This window comes from Triplophysa dalaica, chromosome 10 (genome assembly GCF_015846415.1).
Source record: "Triplophysa dalaica isolate WHDGS20190420 chromosome 10, ASM1584641v1, whole genome shotgun sequence".
Taxonomy (NCBI): Eukaryota; Metazoa; Chordata; class Actinopteri; order Cypriniformes; family Nemacheilidae; genus Triplophysa; species Triplophysa dalaica.
Genome location: NC_079551.1, coordinates 18,192,363 through 18,218,086, shown reverse-complemented (window position 1 = coordinate 18,218,086; position 25,724 = coordinate 18,192,363). Strand labels below are relative to the sequence as shown.

The 25,724-nt window shown below is 39.9% G+C and overlaps 1 protein-coding gene across 1 annotated transcript; it reads right to left on the bottom strand.

The window, feature by feature from the left end:
* Nucleotides 1–8,861: 8,861 nt before the first annotated feature.
* Nucleotides 8,862–14,305, bottom strand: LOC130430361 (eukaryotic translation initiation factor 4 gamma 3-like). The gene is made up of 17 exons (XM_056759440.1): nt 14,174–14,305; nt 13,866–13,993; nt 13,574–13,690; nt 13,284–13,403; nt 13,031–13,111; nt 12,707–12,856; nt 12,408–12,605; nt 12,180–12,320; nt 11,641–12,006; nt 11,351–11,470; nt 11,098–11,178; nt 10,774–10,923; nt 10,475–10,672; nt 10,230–10,361; nt 9,845–10,081; nt 9,647–9,751; nt 8,862–9,575 (listed from the first exon to the last, which is right to left on the bottom strand). The coding sequence occupies exons 2-17, from the start codon at nt 13,920–13,922 to the stop codon at nt 9,372–9,374; spliced, it is 2,457 nt and encodes an 818-aa protein (XP_056615418.1). The 5' UTR covers nt 13,923–13,993; nt 14,174–14,305; the 3' UTR covers nt 8,862–9,371.
* Nucleotides 14,306–25,724: the final 11,419 nt, after the last annotated feature.

Sequence of the window (25,724 nt, the reverse complement as noted above, 5' to 3'; positions counted from 1 at the left end):
ATCAGTCTATCGATAAACCATTAACATCTCAAAACGAGGTATCCTCCCATGTACAAGTGCTGCAAGACAGTATAAATCTGAATAGGCTGCCAACACCAGAGCCCTTTGTATTCAATGGTGACTCCATCCAATACGTCGAGTGGAAGGCATCATTTGTGTCATTGATTGATAGAAAGGGCATATCTCCTGTTGACAAGCTGTACTATCTAAAAAGGTATGTGGGTGGAGCAGCACGGAAAGTTCTGGATGGCACGTTTTGTAGAAGCGATGATGAAGCATATAAAGATGCCTGGAATAAATTAGATCAAAGATATGGACAGCCATTTCTGATACAACGTACATTCAGACAGAAATTGGCAAGCTGGCCGAAAGTCCAATACAAAGATGCTGTTGGACTCCGGGACCTTTCAGACTTTCTCAACTCATGTCGAGATGCTATGCCTCATGTAGAAGGTTTACAAATATTAAATGATTGTGAGGAAAACCAAAAACTAGTCCAAAAGTTACCTGAATGGGCTGCGTCACGTTGGAATCGGCAAGTTACTCAAAATTTACGAGAAAATAAGTCCTTTCCTGATTTTAAGACCTTTGTATCGTTCGTCTCATTGGAAGCGGAAGTTGCCTGTAACCCAATCACTTCCTCCTATGCCCTCAGCTTAGGATCTGTTGAAAAACGAAATTTGAGAGAAGGCAGAAGTAATAAGGTTAATGTTTTAAATACTCAGACCAATTTAGGTTCGGAAAAGCAAAGGTTTGGGAAGAAAGGTGTAAAACCTCCCTGTTTATTTTGCTGTGATTCTGGACATCAGCTGAATGATTGTCAGAAATTAACGACCAAGACCCTGGAAGAGAGAAAGACCTATGTCAAGGAAAACAACCTTTGTTATGGTTGTTTAAAACATGGTCATAGTGCAAGGGACTGTCGTTGTCGTCTTTTTTGTAGTGCATGTAAAGGAAGGCATCCTACATGTCTTCATGATGATAATTACACTAAGAGAGAAAGATCAGTCCCAGTTGCAGTTGTACCAGTACCAGTATCCGTTCAGAGGCAAGAAGAGTCTACAGCTGTTATGTCACTTAGTATAGTCAGTAAGAGACCATCCTACACATCAATGGTTGTACCAGTATGGATATCCTCAAGCACAAGCCCTAGTATAGAAAAATTAGTCTATGCTTTGCTGGATTCTCAGAGTGACACGACTTTCATTGATCAGGAAGTAAGCAATGTGTTGCATGCAGAAAAGGTTCCTGTGAAGTTAAAACTAACTACCATGACTGGAAGAGATACTATAGTGAAAAGTGAAAGAGTTCAAGGGCTCCGTGTAAGAGGCTATAGTGCTGCCCATTACATTCAACTTCCCCCTGTCTATACCAAGGAATGTATCCCAGTTAATCATGCTCATATACCTACTTGTGAAACGGCTAAATCCTGGAATCATCTTTCTGCAGTGAGCAATGAAATTCCCCCTCTGATGGACTGCGAAGCTGGACTGCTGATAGGGTACAACTGTGCTAGAGCATTAGCACCAAGACAGGTGATCTTGGGAGGTGACGACTGCCCATATGCCATTAAAACGGATTTAGGATGGAGCATTGTTGGACCCACAATACCCCTGCCTGATTCATCTGGGGAAATTAGTTTCTGTCATCGGATTTCTGTCAAAGAAATGCCCCTAATGACTCCAGCAGATGCTATACGTGTTCTCGAATCTGATTTTAAAGATATCAGTGCTGATGCTAAAACCTTTTCACAGGATGATATTAGCTTTTTGAACCAACTAAGCAATAATATTAAGAAAACTAGTTCGGGACACTTGGAAATGCCTTTGCCTTTCAAAGAGAGACCTGAATTGCCAAACAATAGACAACTTGCCCTTGTTAGGCTTAATCATTTAAAGAGGAAATTGTTAAAGGATCAAGGCTACAGGGAACACTATGTAAAATTTATGGAGGAGATCATCGAAAGAGGAGAAGCAGAAGAAATCAACAATGATGACCCTAAAGATGGAAAATGGTATGTTCCTCATCATGGGGTTTACCATCCTAAGAAATTAGATAAGCTGAGAGTTGTCTTCGACTGTTCAGCAAGATACGATGGGGTTAGTCTCAATGATTATCTTCTGCAAGGACCAGATCTGATGACTAGTTTGATTGGTATTCTTCTTAGATTTCGACAGCACCCTGTTGCTTTAATATGTGATGTCGAAAAAATGTTTCATCAGTTCCATGTGTACAAAACCGACAGAGACTTCATGCGTTTCTTGTGGTGGAGGAATGGAAATCTAACTGAAATGCCTCGAGAGTACAGAATGACAGTACATCTTTTTGGAGCCTCTTCATCCCCAGGATGTGTGAATTATGGACTGAAGTATTTAGCTGAAGGTAGTAAAGATCAGTATCCCTTGGGCTTTAAGTTTGTAATGAACGATTTTTATGTGGATGATGGCGTCACAAGCGTGCCTACAGCAAGGGAAGCAATTCAGTTAGCCCAGGAAGCTAGAGAACTTTGTGCTACTGGTGGCCTTAGGCTACACAAATTTGTGTCCAACGACAAAGACGTTTTAGAGAGTATTCCACCATCAGAACGAGCAAATGACACAGAAGAACCAAACTTGTCCTTTGGTAATTCCTTGGTAGAAAGAACATTGGGGATCCAGGGGAATATAGAACACGATTATTTTATGTTTGATAATCGTCTCAAGGAACAGCCTGTAACCCGACGAGGGATTTTATCCACAGTAGCATCATTGTATGACCCACCTGGGTTTATTCCTCCATTCACTCTTAAAGGAAAAAAAATACTACAGGAAGTGTGTAAACAGGGCACAAGTTGGGATGATGCAGTGAGCATCGAACTGCAAATGCGGTGGGAGCACTGGAGAAAGGACTTGGTCAACTTGAAGGAATTGAGTATTCCTCGTACATATGCTCCACATAGCTTTAGAAGAGTACAAGAGGCTGAGCTACATCATTTCTCAGATGCTAGTACTAAGGGTTATGGACAATGTTCATATTTGAGATTAAAAAATGAAAAGGGAGAAGTTCATGTTGCTCTGGTCATGGGAAAATCCTGTGTGTCTTCAATGAAGGTAACCACCATCCCAAGGCTAGAATTGACAGCAGCAGTCGTCTCTGTGGATGTCAGTCAAATTCTAAGAAGGGAACTTCAGTATAACGACATTAAAGAATTCTTCTGGACAGACTCTAAAGTTGTTCTAGGATATATTAACAATGATGTGCGCCGATTCCACACCTTTGTTGCCAACAGGGTACAGAAGATCCATCTAAGTACAAATCCTCAGCAATGGAAATATGTCCCAACAAAGGAAAACCCAGCAGATTATGCCTCAAGAGGCTTTACTGTTAATGAACTAATTTCTTCTGACTGGTTTGCTGGTCCAAAATTTTTGTGGAACAAGGAAATGATCCTAGACGCTAATGAGATCCCAGAGCTGCAATTAGGTGATGTGGAAGTCAGAGGTGCTTTGACACTTAGCTCACAGGCCATAGAGCAGAGAACGATTGCGGATCATCTTTTTAAGTTTTCATCTTTGTCTCAAGCTGTCAAAGCAATTGCATGTATCCAACGCTACATACATAGATTTAAAGGGATTGTTCTATCTACTGTTGAGGAAAGAGAAAGAGCAGAACGCACTATAATCAGCAATCTACAAACCCACGTGTTCCAAGAGGAATTGAAAGTGTTAAGCAAAGGAAACTCCTTGTCATCCCACAGTGAATTGTACAATCTTAATCCGTTTATTGATAGTGATGGATTACTCAAGGTGGGAGGAAGACTTGATAACATGTCATGTGAACCATTAAAACATCCTGTGATCCTTCCCAAAGACAATCACATTACAAAGTTAATCATAGCAAATTGCCATGAAAGGATCAAGCACCAAGGTAGAGGTTTTACCATTAATGAGATTCGTGCCAGGGGCTATTGGATTCTTGGCATTAATCGTGCTGTTGCATCTTATGTCCATAATTGCGTGATTTGTAGGAAACTTAGGAGATCATTAGAAGAGCAAAAAATGGCTTGTCTACCCTCAGGAAGAGTGAATCCCTCTCCACCATTCACCTATTGCGGCATGGATTGTTTTGGACCTTTCCTTACTAAACAAGGACGAAAGATGCACAAAAGATATGGCCTGATCTTCACTTGTTTCTCCTCTCGTGCTATTCACATCGAAATGCTTGAAACCCTCTCTACAGATTCCTTCATTAATGGCTTGCGTTGTTTTATTGCTATTCGTGGAGCAATTCGGCAGATTAAATCTGATCAAGGGAGTAACTTCATTGGTGCTAGGAATGAGTTTGTGGAAGCCCTTAAAGAACTGGATATCAACAGATTGAAACACTTCTTGGCTGAAAATCAGTGTGATTTTGTGATGAATGCACCCTGCGCAAGTCATGCAGGAGGTCTATGGGAGCGTCAGATTAGGACAGTGAAAAGTGTTCTTAGGTCCACATTTTTAGTTGCTTCAGAAAGAATTGATGATTCTTCTTTGAGAACGTTTTTCTATGAAGCAATGTCAATTGTAAATGGTCGTCCACTAACAGTTGACAATTTAAGTGATCTAAACAGCCTTGAGCCCTTAACACCGAACCATCTTCTGACCATGAAGTCAGTAATTGCTTTACCTCCCCCAGGCAAGTTTATCAAGGAAGATCTCTATTTACGAAAGAGATGGCGTCATGTTCAATATCTTGTTGAACAATTCTGGGGACGTTGGCGTAAAGAATATCTCTCCAACATTGCCCTTAGACAACGTTGGCATACCCCAAGAAGAACTTTGTCAGTAGGGGACATAGTAATTGTCAATAGCAGTGACTTGCCCAGATATAAATGGCCTCTGGGTAGAGTTGTAGAAACAATTATTGATTCGGATGGACTGGTAAGGAGAGTTAAGGTTCATCTTGGGAAAAGAAATATTGCAAGTAAGGAAGACTGTCCTACTAAGCCCTCCATAATTGAACGTCCAGTTCAAAAACTGGTTTTGCTATTGGAGGCTGATTGAAACCTTTCCCTTTTCTCTTTGTCTTAATGTGAAAATGTTGTATATAAGAATGCTATTTGTAATTGTGGAATCATTCATGTCTGGATTCATGATTGGTGGGAGTGTAAATGACTCTGTTTTTACTTGTGATTCCTTTTATCCTTTGTTTAAGTTTCGGGACTTTTATTTTGACAGCTACCTGTATAAAGACGCTTCATACTTCCGTTGTCACAAGAAATGTTTGTGCATGGTTCACAAGGAATGTAGACTGCAGTGTGGATTTTCTTCCCTCTTTATTATTGTGTGTTTCTCACTGAAAAGGTTATAAGCTCTTACGGTGTTTTTAAGAATGTCAACGTATTAAACTTTTTGGAAACATCAGTTAACGAGTATTGACCATCAATTCAGTGGGGCATCTACACTTCTTACCTGCGGATTACTTACCGGCTCGTCCTGATTCTCTGTTGACGTCTCCATTGCTCTTCATCTCTATATTAACCTCTGGTTCCTCCTACGAATACCAGCAAAGACATGGAAAAAGTATCACATTCAATGACTTTGCTTATGTGTGCGGCTAGTCACCTGCTTTTTCACCAGGGATACATCTATGCACGCCTCCACATTCTCATGCTGTTGATCTTTCTGTAAAACAATGATGAATGTTTTCTGCAGAACACATGCTTTTATTTAACTATCCATCCATCCATCTTCTTCCGCTTATCCGGGGCTGGGTCGTGGGGGCAGCAGTCTAAGCAGGGATGCCCAGACTTCCCTCTCCCTAGTAGTCCTGTCGCGGTTAGGAAATTTCCCTTGCGGTAAATATGGCTGGCACAATAGCGCGGTCGGCAGTATTACCGCACCCACCCACATTTTTTGAGTGATTTATCATTATTTTAGTGCATTTAAATATTTATTGATCATTTGTTACATTGAAGTATATATTTTTTTGATTTTTAAATGACAGAGAGACAGGTTATATATATTTTTTTTATTGTTAAATGGAGAACAGAACACTATGAACCATGCCTTGAATCTGAAAAACAAAAAAACTAAATTAGACTATCAAAGAAAAACAGTTTAAATCAAAATACAGCAAATAAAAAGATAATAAATAGGCTATAACTTCACTTGATCATTAACTTTATAAATGAAAGAGAGACGGGTTATAAAATGTTTTTGTCCAATGCTAAATGCCGAACACAGCAATATGCTATAACAATAAAATGCATTCTGAAAAACGAAAGAACTCGAGTATCAAATGAAAACAGTGTAAATGAAAATACAGCAAATAGATAATAAAAGCTAAATAAATATGACTTCAGTCACTTGAGCGTCAAGGAATGTGATTTAATCCTGGGTTATCTTGTCCTTGTTTCGTGCTAGAAAAAGTAACATATTAACATTATGTGGTTTCAGGGACGAACGCATAGGTGTAACAATTTATTCGGCGGCACTGAAAACTCTTTCTGATGGTATGCTGGTCGCACTAATACACATTTGCTAGCATCTGAAATCTGCCCTGGTTTTTGCGCCACCAAGGAGAGTGGATTTGCGTTAGAGTCTATTAGCACGTGAGCTCGTTATCTGCGCGAACTCTCCTAGGTACGGACACTGATGAGGAGATTGTCCGTGAGATGAGACCTCAAATTCGATGTATTGCCGCGTGTTACAGGCACCTTTCTTCTGCAAATGTTGCATATCGGCTCTCTAAATTAGCTGGCTCTCCCTTAACATTCGGTTCAAACCCAAAGTATTCCCAAACTGGCGACGTTACATTAGGTTTTGGGACCAGAGCGCCTGCTATTGCGTCCATCTTTAAAAACACCCGATACTAACAGTTGGCGGGACAATGATACACGTAACACTCTTGTATTCATCATTGACTTATTAAACATTCTTTGCAGAATGCAAAGGTGTAAAAAGAACAGCATACCCTGATGCCATACTCAAAAAAAGGTGGTTGGCGCGGTTTCTGCGGTTGCGTTCCTGGCCCTGCGGTTGGCTTGTCAGTAGCGCGGTAGTACAATACAGCGGTTACCGCGACAGCTCTACTCCCTAGACACTTCCTCCAGCTCTTCTGGGGGGACACCGAGGCGTTCCCAGGCCAGCCGGGAGACAAAGTCCCTCCAGCGTGTCCTAGGTCTTCCCCGGGGTCTTTTCCCGGTGGGACATGCCCGGAACACCTTCCCGGGAAGGCGTCCAGGGGGCATCCGGAAAAGATGCCCGAGCCACCTCAGCTGGCCCCTCTCGATGTGGAGGAGCAGCGGATCTACTCTGAGCTCCTCCCGAGTGACCGAGCTTCTCACCCTATCTCTAAGGGATCGCCCGGCCACCCTGCGGAGAAAGCTCATTTCGGCCGCCTGTATCCGGGATCTTGTCCTTTCGGTCATGACCCACAGCTCATGACCATAGGTGAGAGTAGGAACGTAGATTGACCGGTAAATCGAGAGCTTCACTGCATTACTGCCCCGATCCGTCTGTCAATCTCCCGTTCCATCCTTCCCTCACTCGTGAACAAGACCCCCAGATACTTGAACTCCTCCACTTGAGGCAGGAACTCTCCACCTACCTGAAGTGAGCAAGCCAACCTTTTCCGACTGAGAACCATGGCCTCAGATTTGGAGGTGCTGATTCTCATCCCAGCCGCTTCACACTCAGCTGCAAACCGTCCCAGTGCATGCTGGAGGTCCTGATCAGCACGATGACATCATCCGCAAAGAGCAGAGATGAAATCGTGTGGTCCCCAAACCCGACGCCCTCCGGCCCCTGGCTGTGCCTAGAAATTCTGTCCATAAAAATTATGAACAGAACCGGCGACAAAGGGCAGCCCTGCCGGAGTCCAACATGCACCAGGAACAAGTCTGACTTCTACAGTCTTATTTAACTACAGTTTTGAATATTTGTTTATCCTGCTGTTACTGTGAATACATTAAACCAATAAATACAAAAACTACAATGTGTAAAAACGATTCAAAGCTTACGTCATCTGAAGTCAGCACAGGGGTTGGAATCATCTCTCCACAGGTGTTGGGTCGTATGTAGTCTTCTTTAAGGATTCATAGAGATCCAAACTTGAGCAGGCATCATCTCAGAATACCGCCGGATTGTCACCCCGAGGTTGAAACCAAAAGCAAATGAAGAAAAGTTAGCGTAGCTGCTGTTCATAACATTTCGGAAGAAAAAACATAAAAATTTTATCTAATATAATTGAAGTATAAAATTATATTATGCATTATGTGACAATTTCTTTCCAAAGTTTAGGAGGCAAATGCAAAAAATCTCATCTCACACCCAACATTTTTGTTTTGCCATCGTAAAAGATTTTGATGGATTGTAGAAAACATAAATACACACGTGTTGTCTGTTTATTGAGGATAAAGAACAAACACCCAGTTGTCCAACAATAACCTCTAAACACACATTTAGGCCACGTTTATACGATGAAGGACTGAAAAGTTTTTCCTTTGCATTTGAAAAGTTTAACATACACATGACAGCGTTATCAAAACGGTCTGCATTCATTTACATGGATCCAGGCGGGAAAAAACGATGTAGTTTGCCCGCCAGGCCAGTGGGTTGTGACTTCTGTCTCGATATTTACATGGAAACCAAAACGGTGGCGTTTCCAAAAAGTTGCACTTTGAGATCCATTTTCGAAAGTTTGCGATTTGTTACATAATGCTTAATATAATCATTTCATTTTTTTCAATCCACCAAAACGCCGTTTCCGTCTAAACGAATGGCTAAAACGCATAAAGGGCATTGTATAAACGCCTCTTATTCAAATACAATTATTAGTTATTCAAATCTAAGAATTCTACCACTTTTACTATAATTCACAAATTTGGTAAATGAACACACAAGAACAAACATGTTGTTTCATACATTCATTTTTATTCTTTTATTAGGTCATAAGGTTTTATTGCACTCTAAAAGTTTAACTGTGATTTTATGGTGAAAATATTCTTTTTTTATAATGCACAACTATCTAAAACATGACGTCATATTTGACTTCAAACATTGATTAAAAGTATTTCTGTGAAATCCCTGGCAATTTTTCTGATGCTCAGTTTTAATACCTAATTTTTTATAATGCACAACATGGATAGCAGAAAAAACGTGTTACGTTACGTGAAACGTGTTCAAGTAATATTTTTTTTTAAATTCATGTAAAGACTACAGAGGGTAAGGTTAGGTTGGGTTTTGGGGGGGAATTGTTTTTTTTAAAACAGTTGCCTTATAAGTAATAAAAATTCAAATCTTTTTTTGGGGGTTTTAGGTTTAGGTTCTCCAGTGGGGTCTACTGTGAGGTGGGGCAGAATAGATAGGTTCCTTGGGTGGGGCAGGGGACGAAGGGGCAGATGAGTGCTAGTTGTTTGATTGGGTGTTTGGGGCGAAGAACCATGGATTCTTTGGTCTTAATGAGATGGGGCTCTCATCTTTTTTCTTCAACTCCTTGAACAGTGGAAGGCTGACCTTCTGCTGTTCCATCTCCTCTTCCCTCTTAGCCTCCTCATGGATCTGGGTGATGGTCTTGGGACCCAGATTTGCCCTTCGTGGTATCCATACATTCTAAAAAGAATATTACAGTGATTAAAATATATATTTCAATATTGGCAAAGTTAGAATCTTACACAACTTACAAGTCTGAGGTCTATGACGTCCTGCATCATGAACCGGATCCGTGTTGGTGTTTTGCGCTCCTTCACCAACGTTTCCATCTGGTGAATGTACTTGTCCATTTTAATCTAAAAAGAAACCCAAGAGTCAAAAACATCCACAAGCATCAATAAATACATCATTATGTTGTTTTGCGGACAACCAAACACATAAACCCTTACCTTTCCCTCCCCGACGTCCAGTTCTTTACCCACGGTGGTGAGTAGCTTGCAGACGGACTCAAGTGTCTCATCGTCGTGTCGTTTCAATGATTTGGTGAGAAACTCTTTTATGATGGTCTCATTCAACATTTTCTGTTTGAAGAGCTCCCCGATGAAGTTGACGTTTCCAATGGAGCGTCTTCTAGCTTTCGCCTTGGTCTCTGCAAGCTCTTGTCTAAGTATTTCCTGTTCACCAGCCTCAAGGAAAGCAAGAAATATAAATGAATTTCTACAACAATTTCATTAAAATACCTTTTAAAACCATTTGTCTAACTACGACATCCTTAGAAGGTTTCTAAACATTATATTTGAAGAAAACATATGTTTTGAGTACTGAAACACTTACTGGTGCAGCCTCCATCTCCTTCTGTTTGATGGCAAAGCTGTCCTCTTTTTCTTGGTCTTTGTCAATCTTCTCTAAGCAGAGTTGGATCAGAATTGACTTGAAGGACGACCTTGGTTTGGATGGCTCTTTCAACTACAAACACAAAAAAAATAAAAATAACATAAACTTGGATCTGAAGTTTTCAGCTGGAGCAACGTATGTATGTCAAATGCTTTTTTATGAAATAGTATAAAAAAATGACTCACGTTTGCCATATTTCTGCACATACTGCTGTACATGACAGAGAAGCTGGGCTCAGAGATGGCTTTCTCATGCACCAGCTCGGCGACAAGCCTGATACTCTCAATCGTGTTGATCTGCAGCTCATTCACCTTCACCATCAGCTGGTCAAACTTCTCGGGGGTCAACTTGTTGAGGATGCTCCTAAAGCTCCGCACAAGTTCCTACATAAAACACACATGAAACATTATTTCAAGATAGAAATTAATTTAAATAAACAAAGACTGAATGAGATGTATAATTGAGTCAAAGTGATTAAACACACCTCAGTTTTCTTGTCCCTCGAAACTTGACTGCTTGTCACCTCTTTATGGATCCTGGGCCTCCAAGCAAATGCTGACTTGTTTAGCTGGACGTCTTTATCCAGCTGAACATTGAGAATTTTGCGTGCAGGTAGTCGGTGCACTTTATTGTCCTGAGAAAAGAGACAGAATCATTTAACTCTGGATAACTTATATGCTTATATCTTAATACACATCACTTTTTTTTATAAGTTAAACGACTATAATACTGTTTTCAGTTTAAAGTAGCCATTAAAATATAAAAGAATAGATTTTAAATAGATGTTTCAAATAAGACAAAGACAAACCAGTGATCCTCTGCTTGATGGAATTTTAGGTTGGGGTCTTCTAGCGATGCTTGGACCCACTGGCAGTCTGTTTTCATTCATCTGTTAAAACAGCCAATCACAGAGCAGACAATATTGAAATCAGTTTACTATCAGGTTATTTTACATCGCAACATCTGGTAATTTTTCTAATAGTTAAATATTCAAAGTTGTCTCAAGAGAACACCTGGTTATTTGATATGTTAGAGCAGGACATGATGTAACAGAGACTGACCTTTTCCAAAATGATGGGGTACTTTGGAAGACCCGCTAGCTTCGGCAGACATGGTGGCATTTCCTTGATCAACAGGAAGTCATGACTATCCTTCCTCTGCAAAGATTTCGCTGGAAGCACCTACAGAATTTAAAACATACATGACCGGATTACTGAATGCTCTTTGTGATAATTTTCATCACTGGAGAGCCTCAAGGTGTGCAAAGACATATTTCATCTGCTAGAACAAATAGATAAAGCTAACCAATTGACGATTGAAATGTGATTCAATTCAATGTGAATAAACACACCTCTAGATTTTTGTCCTCTGGGTCCTGAAGGTTCTCCGGAGACTCTTCAGATTGGGATGAGGCTGAGGGTGGGATCTGGGACAGGGGAAGCTCTGGTATCGCTTCCCCCAAACCAGAATCCTCAGATAGGGCTGGAGATGAGATCCGGGGCAGCTCTGGTTGTTTTTCCCTCTTTATTGGTGCCGGAGAGAAGAATGATGGACTCAGTGGTCTTAATGAGAGGGGGCTTTCATCTTCTTTCTTCAACTCCTTGAACAGCGGAAGGCTGACTTTCTGCTGTTCTATCTCCTCTTCCCTCTTAGCCTCCTCATGGATCTGGTTGATGCTCTTGGGACCCAGATTTGCCCTTCGTGGTACCCATACATTCTTAAAAAATATTACTGTGATTAAGATATATTTTTCAATATCGGCAAAGTGAGAATCTTACACAACTCACATGTCTGAGGTCTATGACGTCCTGCATCAACTACAACATCTTTATAAGGTTTCTAAATATTATATTTGATGAAAACTTATTTTTTGAGTACTGAAACACTTACTGGTGCAGCCTCCATCTCCTTCTGTTTGATGGCAAAGCTGTTCTCTTTTTCTTGGTCTTTGTCAATCTGCCCTAAGCAGAATCGGAGCAGAATTGACTTGAAGGACGACCTTGGTTTGGATGGTTTTGAGGGGTTTTTTAACTACAAACACAAAAAAAATAAGTTTCAGCTGGACTTACATATGTATGTCAAAGGCTATTTTATGCATAGTATAAAAAAATGACTCACGTTTGCCATATTTCTGCACATACTGCTGTACATGACAGAGAAGCTGGGACCAGAGATGGCTTTCTCACGCACCAGCTGGGCGACATGCCTGATACGCACCATCGTGTTGATCCGCAGCTTATTCACCTTCACCATCAGCTGGTAAAACTTCTCGAGGGTCAACTTGTTGAGGATGCTCCTGAAGCTCCACACAAGTTCCTACATAAAACACACATGAAACATTATTTCAAGATACAAATTAATTAAATTAAACAAAGACGGAATGAGATGCATATTTGAGTCAAAGTGATTAAACACACCTCAGTTTTCTTGTCCTTTGAAACTTGACTGCTTGTCACCTCTTTGTTGACGCTGGGCCGCCAATCAAGAGACGACTTCTTTAGCTGGACGTCTTTATCCAGCTGAACATTGAGAATTTTGGGTGCAGGTAGTCGGTGCACTTCATTGTCCTGAGAAAAGAGACAGAATCATTTAACTCTGGGTAACTTAAACAAGAGCTTCTTAATACTTATCACTTTTGTTTATAATTTAAACGACTATAATACTGTTTTCAGTTTAAAGTAGCCATTCAAATATATAAGAATAGATTTTAAATAGATGTTTCAAATAAGACAAAGACAAACCAGTGATCCTCTGCTTGATGGAATTTTAGGCTGGGGTCTTCTAGCGATGCTTGGACCCACTTGCAGCCTGTTTTCATTCATCTGTTAAAACAGCCAATCACAGAGCAGACAATATTGAAATCAGTTTACTATCAGGTTATTTTACATCACAACATCTGGTAATTTTTCTAATAGTTAAATATTCAAAGTTGTCTCAAGAGAACACCTGGTTATTTGATATGTTAGAGCAGGACATGATGTAACAGAGACTGACCTTTTGCAAAATGATGGGGTACTTTGGAAGACCCGCTAGCTTCGGCAGACATGGTGGCATTGCCTTGATCAACAGGAAAACATGACTATCCTTCCTCTGCAAAGATTTCGCTGGAAGCACCTACAGAATTTAAAACATACATGACCGGATTACTGAATGCTCTTTGTGATAATTTTCATCACTGGAGAGCCTCAAGGTGTGCAAAGACATATTTCATCTGCTAGAACAAATAGATAAAGCTAACCAATTGACGATTGAAATGTGATTCAATTCAATGTGAATAAACACACCTCTAGATTTTTGTCCTCTGGGTCCTGAAGGTTCTCCGGAGACTCTTCAGATTGGGATGAGGCTGATGAGTCTTTATCCAGCTGAACATTGAGAATTTTGCGTGCAGGTTCATTGTCCTGAGAAAAGAGACAGAATCATTTAACTCTGGATAACTTATATGCTTATATCTTAATACACATCACTTTTGTTTATAAATTAAACGATTATTAAACTGTTTTCAGATTAAAGTAGCTATTGAAATACATAAGAATAGATTTTAAATAGATATTTTCAAATAAGACAAAGACAAACCAGTGATCCGCTGCTTGATGGTCTTCTAGACATCAAAAGACTGAACATGTGTCCCATGATGTCGACAATAAATCGCTTTGAGAAAGTGATGCAAGTAATGTAGAGTCACGTGTCACTGTACTCGCAAACTGTGAGAGACAACAAGAAAGAAAACATCGATCGATCTTGGAGATGACGGGACGGTTAAAGTGTACTTAAATATAATTATGATCTTAACCGAGGTACACTTGAAAATAAGTGTAATTGATCAAAAAACATACGTTAAATTAAACAAAATACATAAAAATTGAAGAGGTATTTCAACTTACCAAACGTTTGACCAGATACGAGTGAGTTCGTCTATGACGTGCACAGGACGCGCGAATTCAATTGTCTTTAACGTTACTTAGCAACCACCGACATTACATAACATCAATCCAGTAACTGTAAGCAATTAAACACATAGACATACATGCATATATTTGTATATTGTAATATAAAACATTCGCAGTACAATACGCTTTGACCACTGGAATAAATCACATGTTTTGTCAATTTTCTTATTTATTAAAGTCTAAAAGTGAACTGGACTTACAGATCGCGCTTCTTCACTTCCGCCTGCGGACAAGTGCCATGCATGTAAATACTTCACAGGACATCAGAAGTGAATCAAATGGGTGTAAAAAGTCAAATAAAAGGTTTAAAAACACACTTAATAATTATTCCTGTTTAATGTCTAAAGAATTAGGCCTACATTATTTAACATTATACTCGCATAAATCACCCATTTCATGGCCGCTTTCTCATTCTTTCCCGGATATTGTTGCTGTTTTAAGATGGCGACGTTAATTTTCTCAACTAAAATTGAACAATTACGCCAACAATTTTTCACATCCGTAATCCTATGATAACAATTTTACTTTAATAATAGTACTCTTCATTTCATTTGCATCTAGATTCTCTTCATTACAGCAATCACAACCACTGAATGTCTCCAGTGTAACATGACATAACTTATTCTAACATCAAAACAACACAAACATAAAATTAATACCAATTGTTATAGACAGATATCACCATTAGGCTGCAGTACATGAAATTATTTAGTTACTGTGTGTTAATCAAATGCTATCAACTGTGATTACTGTGTTAAAACCATGTTTAATAATTCTCGTAATAGTGTTTTACAACCCCAAAACAAAACCAATACAAACTCATTTACTAGTTATTATTATGGCTATATTGTTCATTTTAGATCAAACTTTGGATTCCACTTGCATGATGTTTAATAGCAACAGAAGGGAAAGACTTGCAATAATGATAAAAAAAAACATTACATTTTATCTGATACACACATAACAATAAAGAAGTGTTAATATGGTGCCAAATCACAGTATATTATGTATACAGATGTGCTTTTTCAACTACACATTTACATGAAGATTTTACTTTCAGTAACAAATCAAATACGAAATTCAAATCCGCAAACAAGTCAATTCAATTCGAGTTTATTTATATAACGCTTTTCACAATGTGCATTTTTCCAAAGCAGCTTTACAGGGGCAAACAGGAAAAGCAGAAAAGGTAAAACACAGCACAGTGCATGGTGTTTATAGAACGAGCAAGATCATTCTAATAAATAATATCTAATAAATAAAGAAATAAATGCAGTCTCCCGGTGAGCAAGCCAACACTGCCCTGCTGTGGCAAGGAACCCAAACTCCAATGATTGATTAATGGAGAAAACAAACCTTGGGAGAAACCAGGCTCAGCCGGCAGGGCCAGATCCCCTCTGACGTGTCATAGCTGCACTCAGTGACCCCTACTAAAAGCCACCGAGCAAATATCCACAAGTAAGAGGGAGAGCCCACCATCCGCAACACAGAAAGTCCCACTCGCCGAAAACCGTGCAGGTTCAACTCCGTCCCACTCCACGAACGACACCAGAAAACAGAGGAACAACCAGGGAAAATAGTAATGGCATGTTGTAACTTTATTCCTCTGTTGTCCGACACCGACCACAAAGCAAGACCAAACCGGACCCACACAGCCGCAGCAAATGAATCCCCCAAACCACAACCAATGAGCCCCCCCACTTCCCACAGACACCCACCCAGGAACCTCCAATCAGGGCCACTGAATGCATCTATAACTTCTAACTGCTGACATGTGATGTAAGTTTAGTATTAAATACCAAGTATGCAATGAAAACAAGGTGAGCATAATTCATTCACATAAAATGTCAATGTTTAAGTCCAACAGCTAAATTTCATCATTCAATTTTTTAATATAGTAAGTTCTAAGGACCTGACATCTGAAATACTTGTAAACTGTAAAAGATGACTTGCAGTCATTCAGTCCACAAGGAATGTTAAAACTTAGTTCATGTGATGTGTTCATGTGATCCAGACAAACATGTTGTATTAGTTTCATTTAGATTAAGGTAGTTCTTGTTGACCTTGAGCATCGATTGAGGTGATGTCTTTAGTAAAGGAAACTAACAGTTCTGGTGACAGTTATTGGAAGGATCTTTTCACCCACCTCAGGAGGAACAAAGTAAAGACTCCAATCATCCATTTATAAACTCCAAATCTCCTGCAAACCTGGACCTCATCCACTTTGAGAAGTATCATCCTGGAGAAAGTGTTTTTCCAATCAGAAACCAGCTGTATGGTTATGCTTGGAGCACCAGCATCACACTGTGAGAAAACAACATTACAAAAACGCAATCAGACTTCTTTAAATAATAATCATCTTGTTTAGTTCATCTGGACCTTTTTCTGTCCTTGTTAGTAACTGTAATTGAAGACTTGTTTTCTTTTTTTAACCATTGTACATGGTTCATCCCTCAAAATAACAAAGCACTAAATAGTTTCAAGAAAAACAACAGTTTATTTTGCCATTTCTTATCTTTGTCTTTATGTTGATGTCATATATCATCTTTATGTTCATTTCATATGTTTAAAATACTTTTATTTGCTTTGTACTGGCATGACGGTGTATTTTATATTTTAACAGCATTTTTTCCTAGCTGGGTCTGGACGGGAGTTTCCTCACCTATAGCTGGTGTAAACTATGAATATAATCATGTTATTCCAGTACATTAGTGCACTATATAATCTACACGAATCTAGTAGAAGTGGACAAACTATAAAACTCTAGAAGGAACATGAAGTTGAAGTTGTTAGACAAACGTAATACATGCAATACATGTTTTGAACAGCAGGAGTCACTGTGTTTACTGCAAATTAAACGTGGACATGCTAACATCTCTTAAATATAAAAAAACTCCAAAAGGAGCACAAAAGTCTATATTTGTTTATATTAAATAAACGTTTTTTTTTATTATTCGTTTTCCTTGATTTGAAAGTTGCTTGGGATGTTTTGTAAGGGTACGTTAACACCCAAAGCAAAGTTATTGCGCGCGCATTCAAACTGACAGTCGATCGACTCTTTTAAACTCAGAATAAACCTCGTAAATCATTAATCCCGAAATGACTTTAATCGAACGAACAATACCCAGATTAATTTTAACAATAAATTATAATTTCATAATTTACCTGAACGCGAGCAACACTTCTTCACGTGTCCGTTTTGTCTTTTGCTAGCAGACACTGAAGGAGACTAAATGTCCACTTAACAGGCGAACAATTTACAGTCTTTTGAACGGTGACGTTCATTGGTTTCACCACAGATGAGTGACAGTTCACTTCTATCCAATGTGCAGAAAGCCTGTCTAATGCTGCCCGTTTTGATTGGTGAACCAGCGTGAAGAGGCGTTAGAGGTGTGGAGGCCCCGCCTACAATCTCAGAGCCGTGTCCCAGACCACTAAACTCACATTTTAGCTGACAGATATCATCTTTGTGACAACATTTTAAAGTAATCTAAGAGGGATGTTGAATTTAAGTTTATTTTTCTTAACATTTACAATATGCTCAACCCACAAGGGAACACTTTTTTAGTCTATCACAAACATTTAAACAGGAAAGAAATGGTATGAAAATTACAGTCAACACCTGACACACAACCACAGTGTAGATGTATTATTACTTATTGTCCCAAGTTCGTATTCTTTGTCTTTTCCATTGTGTTTATCTTTGTAGTGTAGGGGGCTGTAATGAATTAGCAAACTCAGTCTGAATTTTTTTGAAGGGGTTTTATTTATGTTTTAACAAGAATTATTATCAAGGCACACCATAAATGAACAGATAAAATATTACTATTAAAAAATAAAACTATTGCAGAATAAAGTTTATTTTACGTAAATATTAAACATTGCAATTTTATAACCAAGGTATTCAGTAACATTACACAGCTCCTTGGAATGCTTGATTCTGATTGGCCAGTTTAGACTTTTTTTTTGACAAAATTAAATATAAAAATGTCTTTTAATAACATATATGACATTATTTTTTCAAATGACTCAACCAAATTTCCTGTTCGTGACATTTGAATATCGTTTCTTACCTAAAAACCGAAAGTATACCTCGCGGAAGGTCTGCATTCAGTAAAAATTTGCTAATAAAATATTTTAAATTCACATGTCCATTTTTTCTCATGTGCCAAGCAGCCGTGTAACAATACGGTTAAACTGGCTGTTATCTCGAAATAAGATCTTTCTTTATTCAAGATCACACTGTCGGTGTTTATTTCTGCGATAAGCGGCTGCCTGTACAGTATCCCCTACTCAGAACACACAAAACATCAGTTTACCATGGATGCAACTTTAAATAACCATTTTTTGTTTAAGGTACACAGTTAATTTAATAGACCTGTGTTATTCATTACATTGTTCCTTGATGCGGATGTGATCAGCAGTTTCAACATCCAATGATCTTGAGCTCTCTAATGAAAAACAAAAACACATTTTGATTTGTTTGCAACTCTCACAAAACAGCAGAATATCTATTATATATTCAATATATGTGTAAGAGCCATTTAGCCATTTTGTGGTTTATGGTGTGTCCAGTAGGGGTCATCATTGTTAATTGAGAGCACCATATAGGTGGGAATCTTCCCTCAGTTGATAGGTGTTGCTGGGGGGAAGGTGAACACAGTTTTTTGACTACGCTACGCTAGGATTTGTACCACTAAAAGTAAGTCTTTGGAAAAGGTGAAAGACTGGTGGATTTATTGACTGTTGTATGGATCTTGCTTGCACCAGAAATGAAGATTAGAAACAGTAAAATAAAGCTAAAACCATGAGCATTCTACAAACTTGTGTGGACATTCTATTTAAGCAAGTCAAGCGTGCGCGTACTTAAGCAAAGCACCGTCCGGCATCCCTCAACTGCCTCAAGCAAGGCTTGGCGGCTTTACAATGTCAAAAAACTATTGGTACGACCTAAAGGAACTCTGGTTCGCTCATCTACGTGGAAATTTCATCCCTCGCTGAACGAGATTAAGTGGATTATTGGAAGAAAGGCATTGACTTTGTTTCAGCTTGCATTGGAAACTAGCTGCAACGCGAGACGGGACATCGCGGAGTTCTGGATTATACCTGCACGTCTTTTCCTTTGGGTCAAGTACCATCTATCAGCACGAGAAAGGACATCGGAGCTGTATTACAAGCATCGGCATCGGAGCTTTTGTTTGAAAATGGCGCCCAAAGGGAAGAGGTACGCTAAATAGAGCCTTTATTTCAATGGCCATTTATCTTTGTGTGCACACATTTGGGTCGTAAATCCAATGCATTGGTGAGCAAAAACGATAACTTTCAAACAACTTTCATGAAATGCTTTAATTGTGCGTCTGAATATTCAGTGAATTATGGAGGTGTCTGAAACTGAGCAAAGGCAGATGGAAGTGAACAATGGTGTTCTTACTGACGTTGATGTACAAATGGACAAACATAAACGTGTTGTAAAGTTAACCCCTAAAGCTTTTGCTGAAAAGGTTGAAAGGTTGCAAAATGATAGAAAATCTGTACTAACTAAAGCTGGTTGTTTAAGAAACAAGGTACAAGGTCTAATGCAACAAAAATGTATAAAAGAGGTACAAATTGTATTTGTTGATCTTTTAAATTTATGTGATGAAGCAAAGGGTATTCATTGTTCTTTGATGGGTATGTTACCTGAAAGTGAGCAGGAAAAACATGACATATGGTTTAAAGCCAAAATTATTGTGAATAATGAGTTTATTTCTGAAGTGAGAATGTGGGTTTCATGTCAAGAAAATATTGAAATTGCTACAAATGAGGTCAGGAATGACGAGTTTGATGATGTTAATCCAGACGATAGTATTTCAAATTTGGATAGTAAACATTCAAGTAAAGCAAGTACATGCAAGAGTGTTTTTTCTGCCAGAGTCATGGCTGAGGCAAATAAAGCTGCACTGCTCGCTCGTATGGCAGCTTTAGACGAAAGACATGCCTTGGAGGAGCAAGAGCAGATGATTAGGAGGAAAAAGGAGCAGTTTGAGCTGAAAATAATGCTAGCAGAATCCACTGCTAAACTTGCAGTTCTACAGGTCCCTGAAAACTACAGTGTTTCTCAAGTCTCTCATGTTAGGACTTCTCAGTTGGGGAAGGAAGAGGAAAAAGCATCTTCCGCTACATTAAATCCAAAGGCAAAGGAGTTTGAACCTGTTGTCCGTAGCAAACTGGCAAAGCAAATACTAACTGTGAATCCTCCTTTAACATCATCTGTGCCATGCCAGGAAATTCATCAGCAGCCCTTGCAAACTTCTCAACAAACATTAGGAGCTACATCAATTCAAACAAGTGGACCTCTTGCATCTGATAGGAATTTTCAGCACATATCTATTCAAACTAGTGGACCTCTTGCATCTGATGGGAGTTCCAGGTCACAAGCTGGAAATCAGTATGGTGACATTGTCTCTATAATGCAAAAACAAAATGAAATCACAGCAGCTCTAGTCCAACAACAATGTATTTCCTTATTACCGCCAAGAAATATTCCCTTATTTGATGGGGATCCTCTTCAGTATGTGTCCTTTATCAGGGCATTTGAGAAGGGAGTGGAGGAGAAGGCAAGTCATAGTGATTGCTTGTATTACTTGGAACAGTTTACTAGGGGCCAACCAAGGGAGCTGGTACGTAGTTGTTTACACATGACTCCAGACTTTGGCTATGCTAAGGCAAAACAGTTTTTAGAGGAACATTTTGGAAACAAGTACAGAATTGCCAATGCCTATTTGGAAAAGGCTATAGCTTGGCGCCCAATAAAGGGAGAGGATGCCAATGCTTTGCAATCTTATGCACTTTTTCTACGCGGCTGTTGTAATGTTACTGAGGAATTTGAGTATCTTAAGGAGTTGGATATGCCAAGCAATTTGAGAGCCATTTTATCGAAGTTGCCTTACAAGCTTAGAGAGCGGGGGAGAACTGTAGCACATAACATTCTGGAAACTAGTAAATGTAGAGCTTCATTCAAAAATCTTGTTGAATTTACTGAAAGACAGGCTGGCATTCTGATGGATCCTGTGTTTGGTGAAATCAGGGACTTGCCTGTTTATCATCCAAAGTTACGTCAAGAGAGCAGAGTTAAAGGAAACATATTTGCCACTACTGTCGCACCTGTGGAATCTGAGGAAACCTTCAGACATTTAAGGACAGAATTGCTACCAACTAAGGCTAAAATGATACCCTCATGTGTGTATTGTGCTAAACATCATGTACTGGAGAACTGTATGGAATTTCAAGGGAAGAAGCATCGAGAAAAGATGGACTTTCTAAAAGAGAAAGAACCTTGCTTTGGTTGCCTAAGTGCTGGGCACATGAGTTGTAGCTATGGAAAGCGGTTGACTTGTAAGATATGTAGTCGGCCTCATCCTACTGTGCTTCATATTGAAAGAAATGCAGTTAGGTCAGACACACGCAAGTTCTCAGGATCTACAGAAACATGTGGTCAAACACGGGCCGGAGAAGATCGCTGTATACTTTCTATCTTACCGGTTCAAGTCAAGGCCAGTAAAGGAGATCAGATAATACAGACATATGCATTCCTGGATCCTGGCAGTTCCGCAACCTTTTGTACTGAAAGTCTTATGCAGCGACTCAATCTTTCTGGTAGAAGAACTCGATTTCTATTACAAACTATGGGACAGGAAAAAGTGGTACCAGCGTATGTACTCTCAGGTTTGGAAGTGTCTTCTCTTGATAGTAAAATCTTCTATCAGCTACCACAAATGCTCACACAAAAAATGCCTGTAAGTTCCAACAACATTGTGTCTAAAGGAGATTTGTCTAAGTGGCCTTACCTGGCAAATGTTGAAGTTCCCCATATAATGGCTAATGTTGACTTGTTGATTGGAAGCAACGCACCTAAGATGTTGGAGCCTTGGGAAGTCATAAATAGCCAGGGAAAACGGCCCTTATGCTATAAGCACAGCTTTGGGTTGGGTCATAAATGGTTCTTTGCATGCAAGCAGTCTTGAGGCTGAAGACTGTTATGCAGTTGTTAACAGGATTTCGGTGTGTAGATTGGAGGAAATGTTGTCCAAACAATACAACCATGATTTTAATGAGCAAGCTGCAGAAGAGCTGGAATGGTCTAGAGAGGATATTAGGTTCTTGGAGATTGCAGAAAGTTCTGCCACTTTTAAGGACAATCATTACACCTTGAAGTTGCCATTTAAAAGGGAAAATGTGTATCTGCCTAACAACTTCTCTGTGGCAAAACAACGAATGCTTGGATTGAAAAGGAGATTCCAAAGAGATGAGCAGTTTCATCAGGAATATGTAACATTTGTCAATGATATGATCAACAAAGGATATGCAGAGCAAGTGCCCTTTCAGCAGATGAAAGGTGAAAGTGGAAAAGTGTGGTACATTCCACACCATGGTGTACGTCATCCCAGGAAGAGGAACCTGCGGGTGGTATTTGATTGTGGTGCGGTATTCAAAGGAACATCCTTGAATCAAGTCCTTTTGCAAGGTCCCAACTTAACAAATACATTACTTGGAGTCCTCCTGAGGTGTAGGCAAGAATTGGTAGCAGTCATGGGTGACATACAAGAGATGTTTCATCAGGTCAGGGTTGCAGAAGAGGACCAGGACTTTCTCCGTTTCTTGTGGTGGCAGAACGGAGACTTTACAAAGGAAATGTCAGTGTTTCGCATGACTGTCCATCTGTTTGGTGCAGTCTCCTCTCCAAGTTGTGCTGCTTTTGCTTTGAGAAAAACAGCGGAGGACCATCAGTCTGAGTTCCGAGAGGAGGTTGTTACAACTCTCAAAGAAAAGTTCTATGTAGATGATTGCCTTAAGAGTGTGGCATCTGAAGAAAAAGCAGTTTGTTTAGTTAAAGACCTTTCCATGCTTTGTCAGCGAGGAGGTTTTACTCTGACCAAATGGATCAGTAATAGGCACACTGTTCTTCAAACATTTCCTGAGGAGTACAGAGCCAAAGAGTGGAAGGAGCTAGATCTGGATAGGGACAGCCTTCCTATAGAGAGAGCTCTTGGTTTGCTGTGGTGTGCTGAAACTGACTCATTTAAGTTTAAAATGGAGATCCAGGAAAATTCATGCACAAGACGTGGAATGTTGTCCGTGTCCAGTTCAGTATACGATCCTCTTGGATTCCTGGCTCCAGTAGTGTTACCTGCTAAGATTATGCTACAAGAGCTATGCAGGAGAAAGCTTGGATGGGATGAGAATGTGCCCAAAGACATTGCACGACATTGGTTGCAGTGGTTGAAGGAGCTGAATGAACTCTCTGAATTCAAGGTAAAGAGATGCATCAGGCCTGGAAGCTTTAATAGACATGCTCAGCTGCATCATTTCTCCGATGCGAGCTTACAGGGATATGGCACAGTCACGTACCTTAGAATTGAGAATGGCAACGGTGACATTTACGTAGCTTTCCTCATGGGCAAGGCCAGAGTAACACCTCTAAAAGCTGTCACTATTCCAAGATTAGAGTTAACCGCTGCTCTGCTTGCGGTTCGTGTAGACCTGATGTTAAAGAAAGAGCTGAGGTTCCAGTTGCAAGATTCTGTATTCTGGACTGACAGTACATCTGTGCTCCGGTATGTCATGAATGAGGAAAAGCGATTCTATACCTTTGTTGCAAACAGAGTCTCCATCATCAGGGAAGTTACAAAGACATCACAATGGCGATATGTTAGCTCAAAAGACAATCCAGCTGACGATGCATCCAGAGGAAGGAGGGCTGGAGAGTTTAGTAAGAACAACCTGTGGATAGAAGGTCCCAAGTTTCTGTGGAAACCTCGAGAGGAGTGGCCCAAGAATATTGTGCTTACTGCAGTAGGGGTTGATGACCCCGAGGTTAAGAAAGAAGCTGTGCTAAATGCACTGAATACTCAAGGCTCACTGAATGGTACAAATCGCCTGATCGCTTACTATTCAAATTGGAGGAAACTTCAAGCAGCAGTAGCCTGGTTTCTTAAATTGAAAACAATGTTGTTGAAAAGGATTCACAAGAGAATGTGGATTCAGATATTGCTGACACCAATAAGAAAAATGCCTTGATACAAGCAAACCATGTAGTTGATAATACAACTGGAGGACAATCTTTGTCTGCAGAGGATCTCATGGAAGCTGAGTTGGCTATAATCTGCTACTGTCAACAGCAAAGATTCCCTGAGGAGATTGCTGCCATGTCTTCTGGAATGGATCTAGTGAGTAAGCAGAGTGTCATTTATCGGCTGGACCCATGGCTGGATAATGGGCTTCTGAGAGTCGGAGGGCGGCTGACACGAGGCTCATTGCCAGAAGAAATGAAATATCCATTACTCCTCAGTAAAGATCAGCATGTGGCTACCCTTATACTGAAGGATTTACATGAACAGCTTTGCCATAGTGGACGTAATCATATGTTGTCGACATTAAGAAGAAGGTATTGGATAACAGGTGCCACTTCAGCTGTAAGAAAGATCATAGCAGAGTGTTGCTTCTGTAGAAAGTATAACGGAAGGAGGATGGAGCAAAAGATGGCTGACCTACCCAAGGAGAGAATTTTGCCAGACCATCCGCCGTTTACCAATACCGGTGTTGATTATTTTGGACCAATAGAGGTGAAGAGGGGAAGAGGTACAGTGAAACGTTATGGTGTCATTTTCACCTGCTTGGCCAGCAGAGCAGTTCATCTTGAGCTGGCCAACTCCCTTGACACAGATGCCTGTATAAATGCTCTGCGCCGATTTATCAGTAGAAGAGGGCAAGTGGAACATCTTCTATCAGATAATGGGACAAATTTCATAGGGGCAGAGAGAGAATTAAGGGAGGCACTTGCAACACTAAACCAAACTAAGATTCGAGCAGTTTTATGTCAGAAGGGCATTAAGTGGACTTTCAATCCTCCAGCTGCATCCCATTTTGGTGGGGTTTGGGAGCGACTCATTCGTATGTTGAGAAAAATACTCACTGCAGTTCTTCAACAGCAGAAACTTGATGACGACGGTTTCCATACAGTTCTGTGTGAAGCTGAGGCAATCTTAAATGATTGACCAATCACCAAATTATCTGATGATCCAATGGATCTGGAAGTGCTCACTCCTAATCATATCCTTTTGCTGAAAGGAAAACCATGCTTGTCTCCTGGATTGTTTGAGGAGCATGACTTGTACATTAAAAGAAGGTGGAAACAGGTTCAATACATTTCAGACCTCTTTTGGAAACGATGGGTGAAAGAGTACCTACCTTTACTGCAGGAGAGGCAGAAATGGAATACAATCAAAAATAGTCTCAAGCCTGGAGATGTTGTGGTAATTATGGATCAAACGGCACCTCAAGGCTCCTGGCCACTTGGAAGAGTCTTGGAAACCTTCCCTGATAAAAAAGGGCTGGTACGCTTTGTGCGTTTACAGACTAAGACCAGTATTATGGATAGGCCCGTAGCAAAGCTTTGTCTTTTACATCAATCTGTGGGCTAAGGTGTTTGTTATAACCATTATATGCA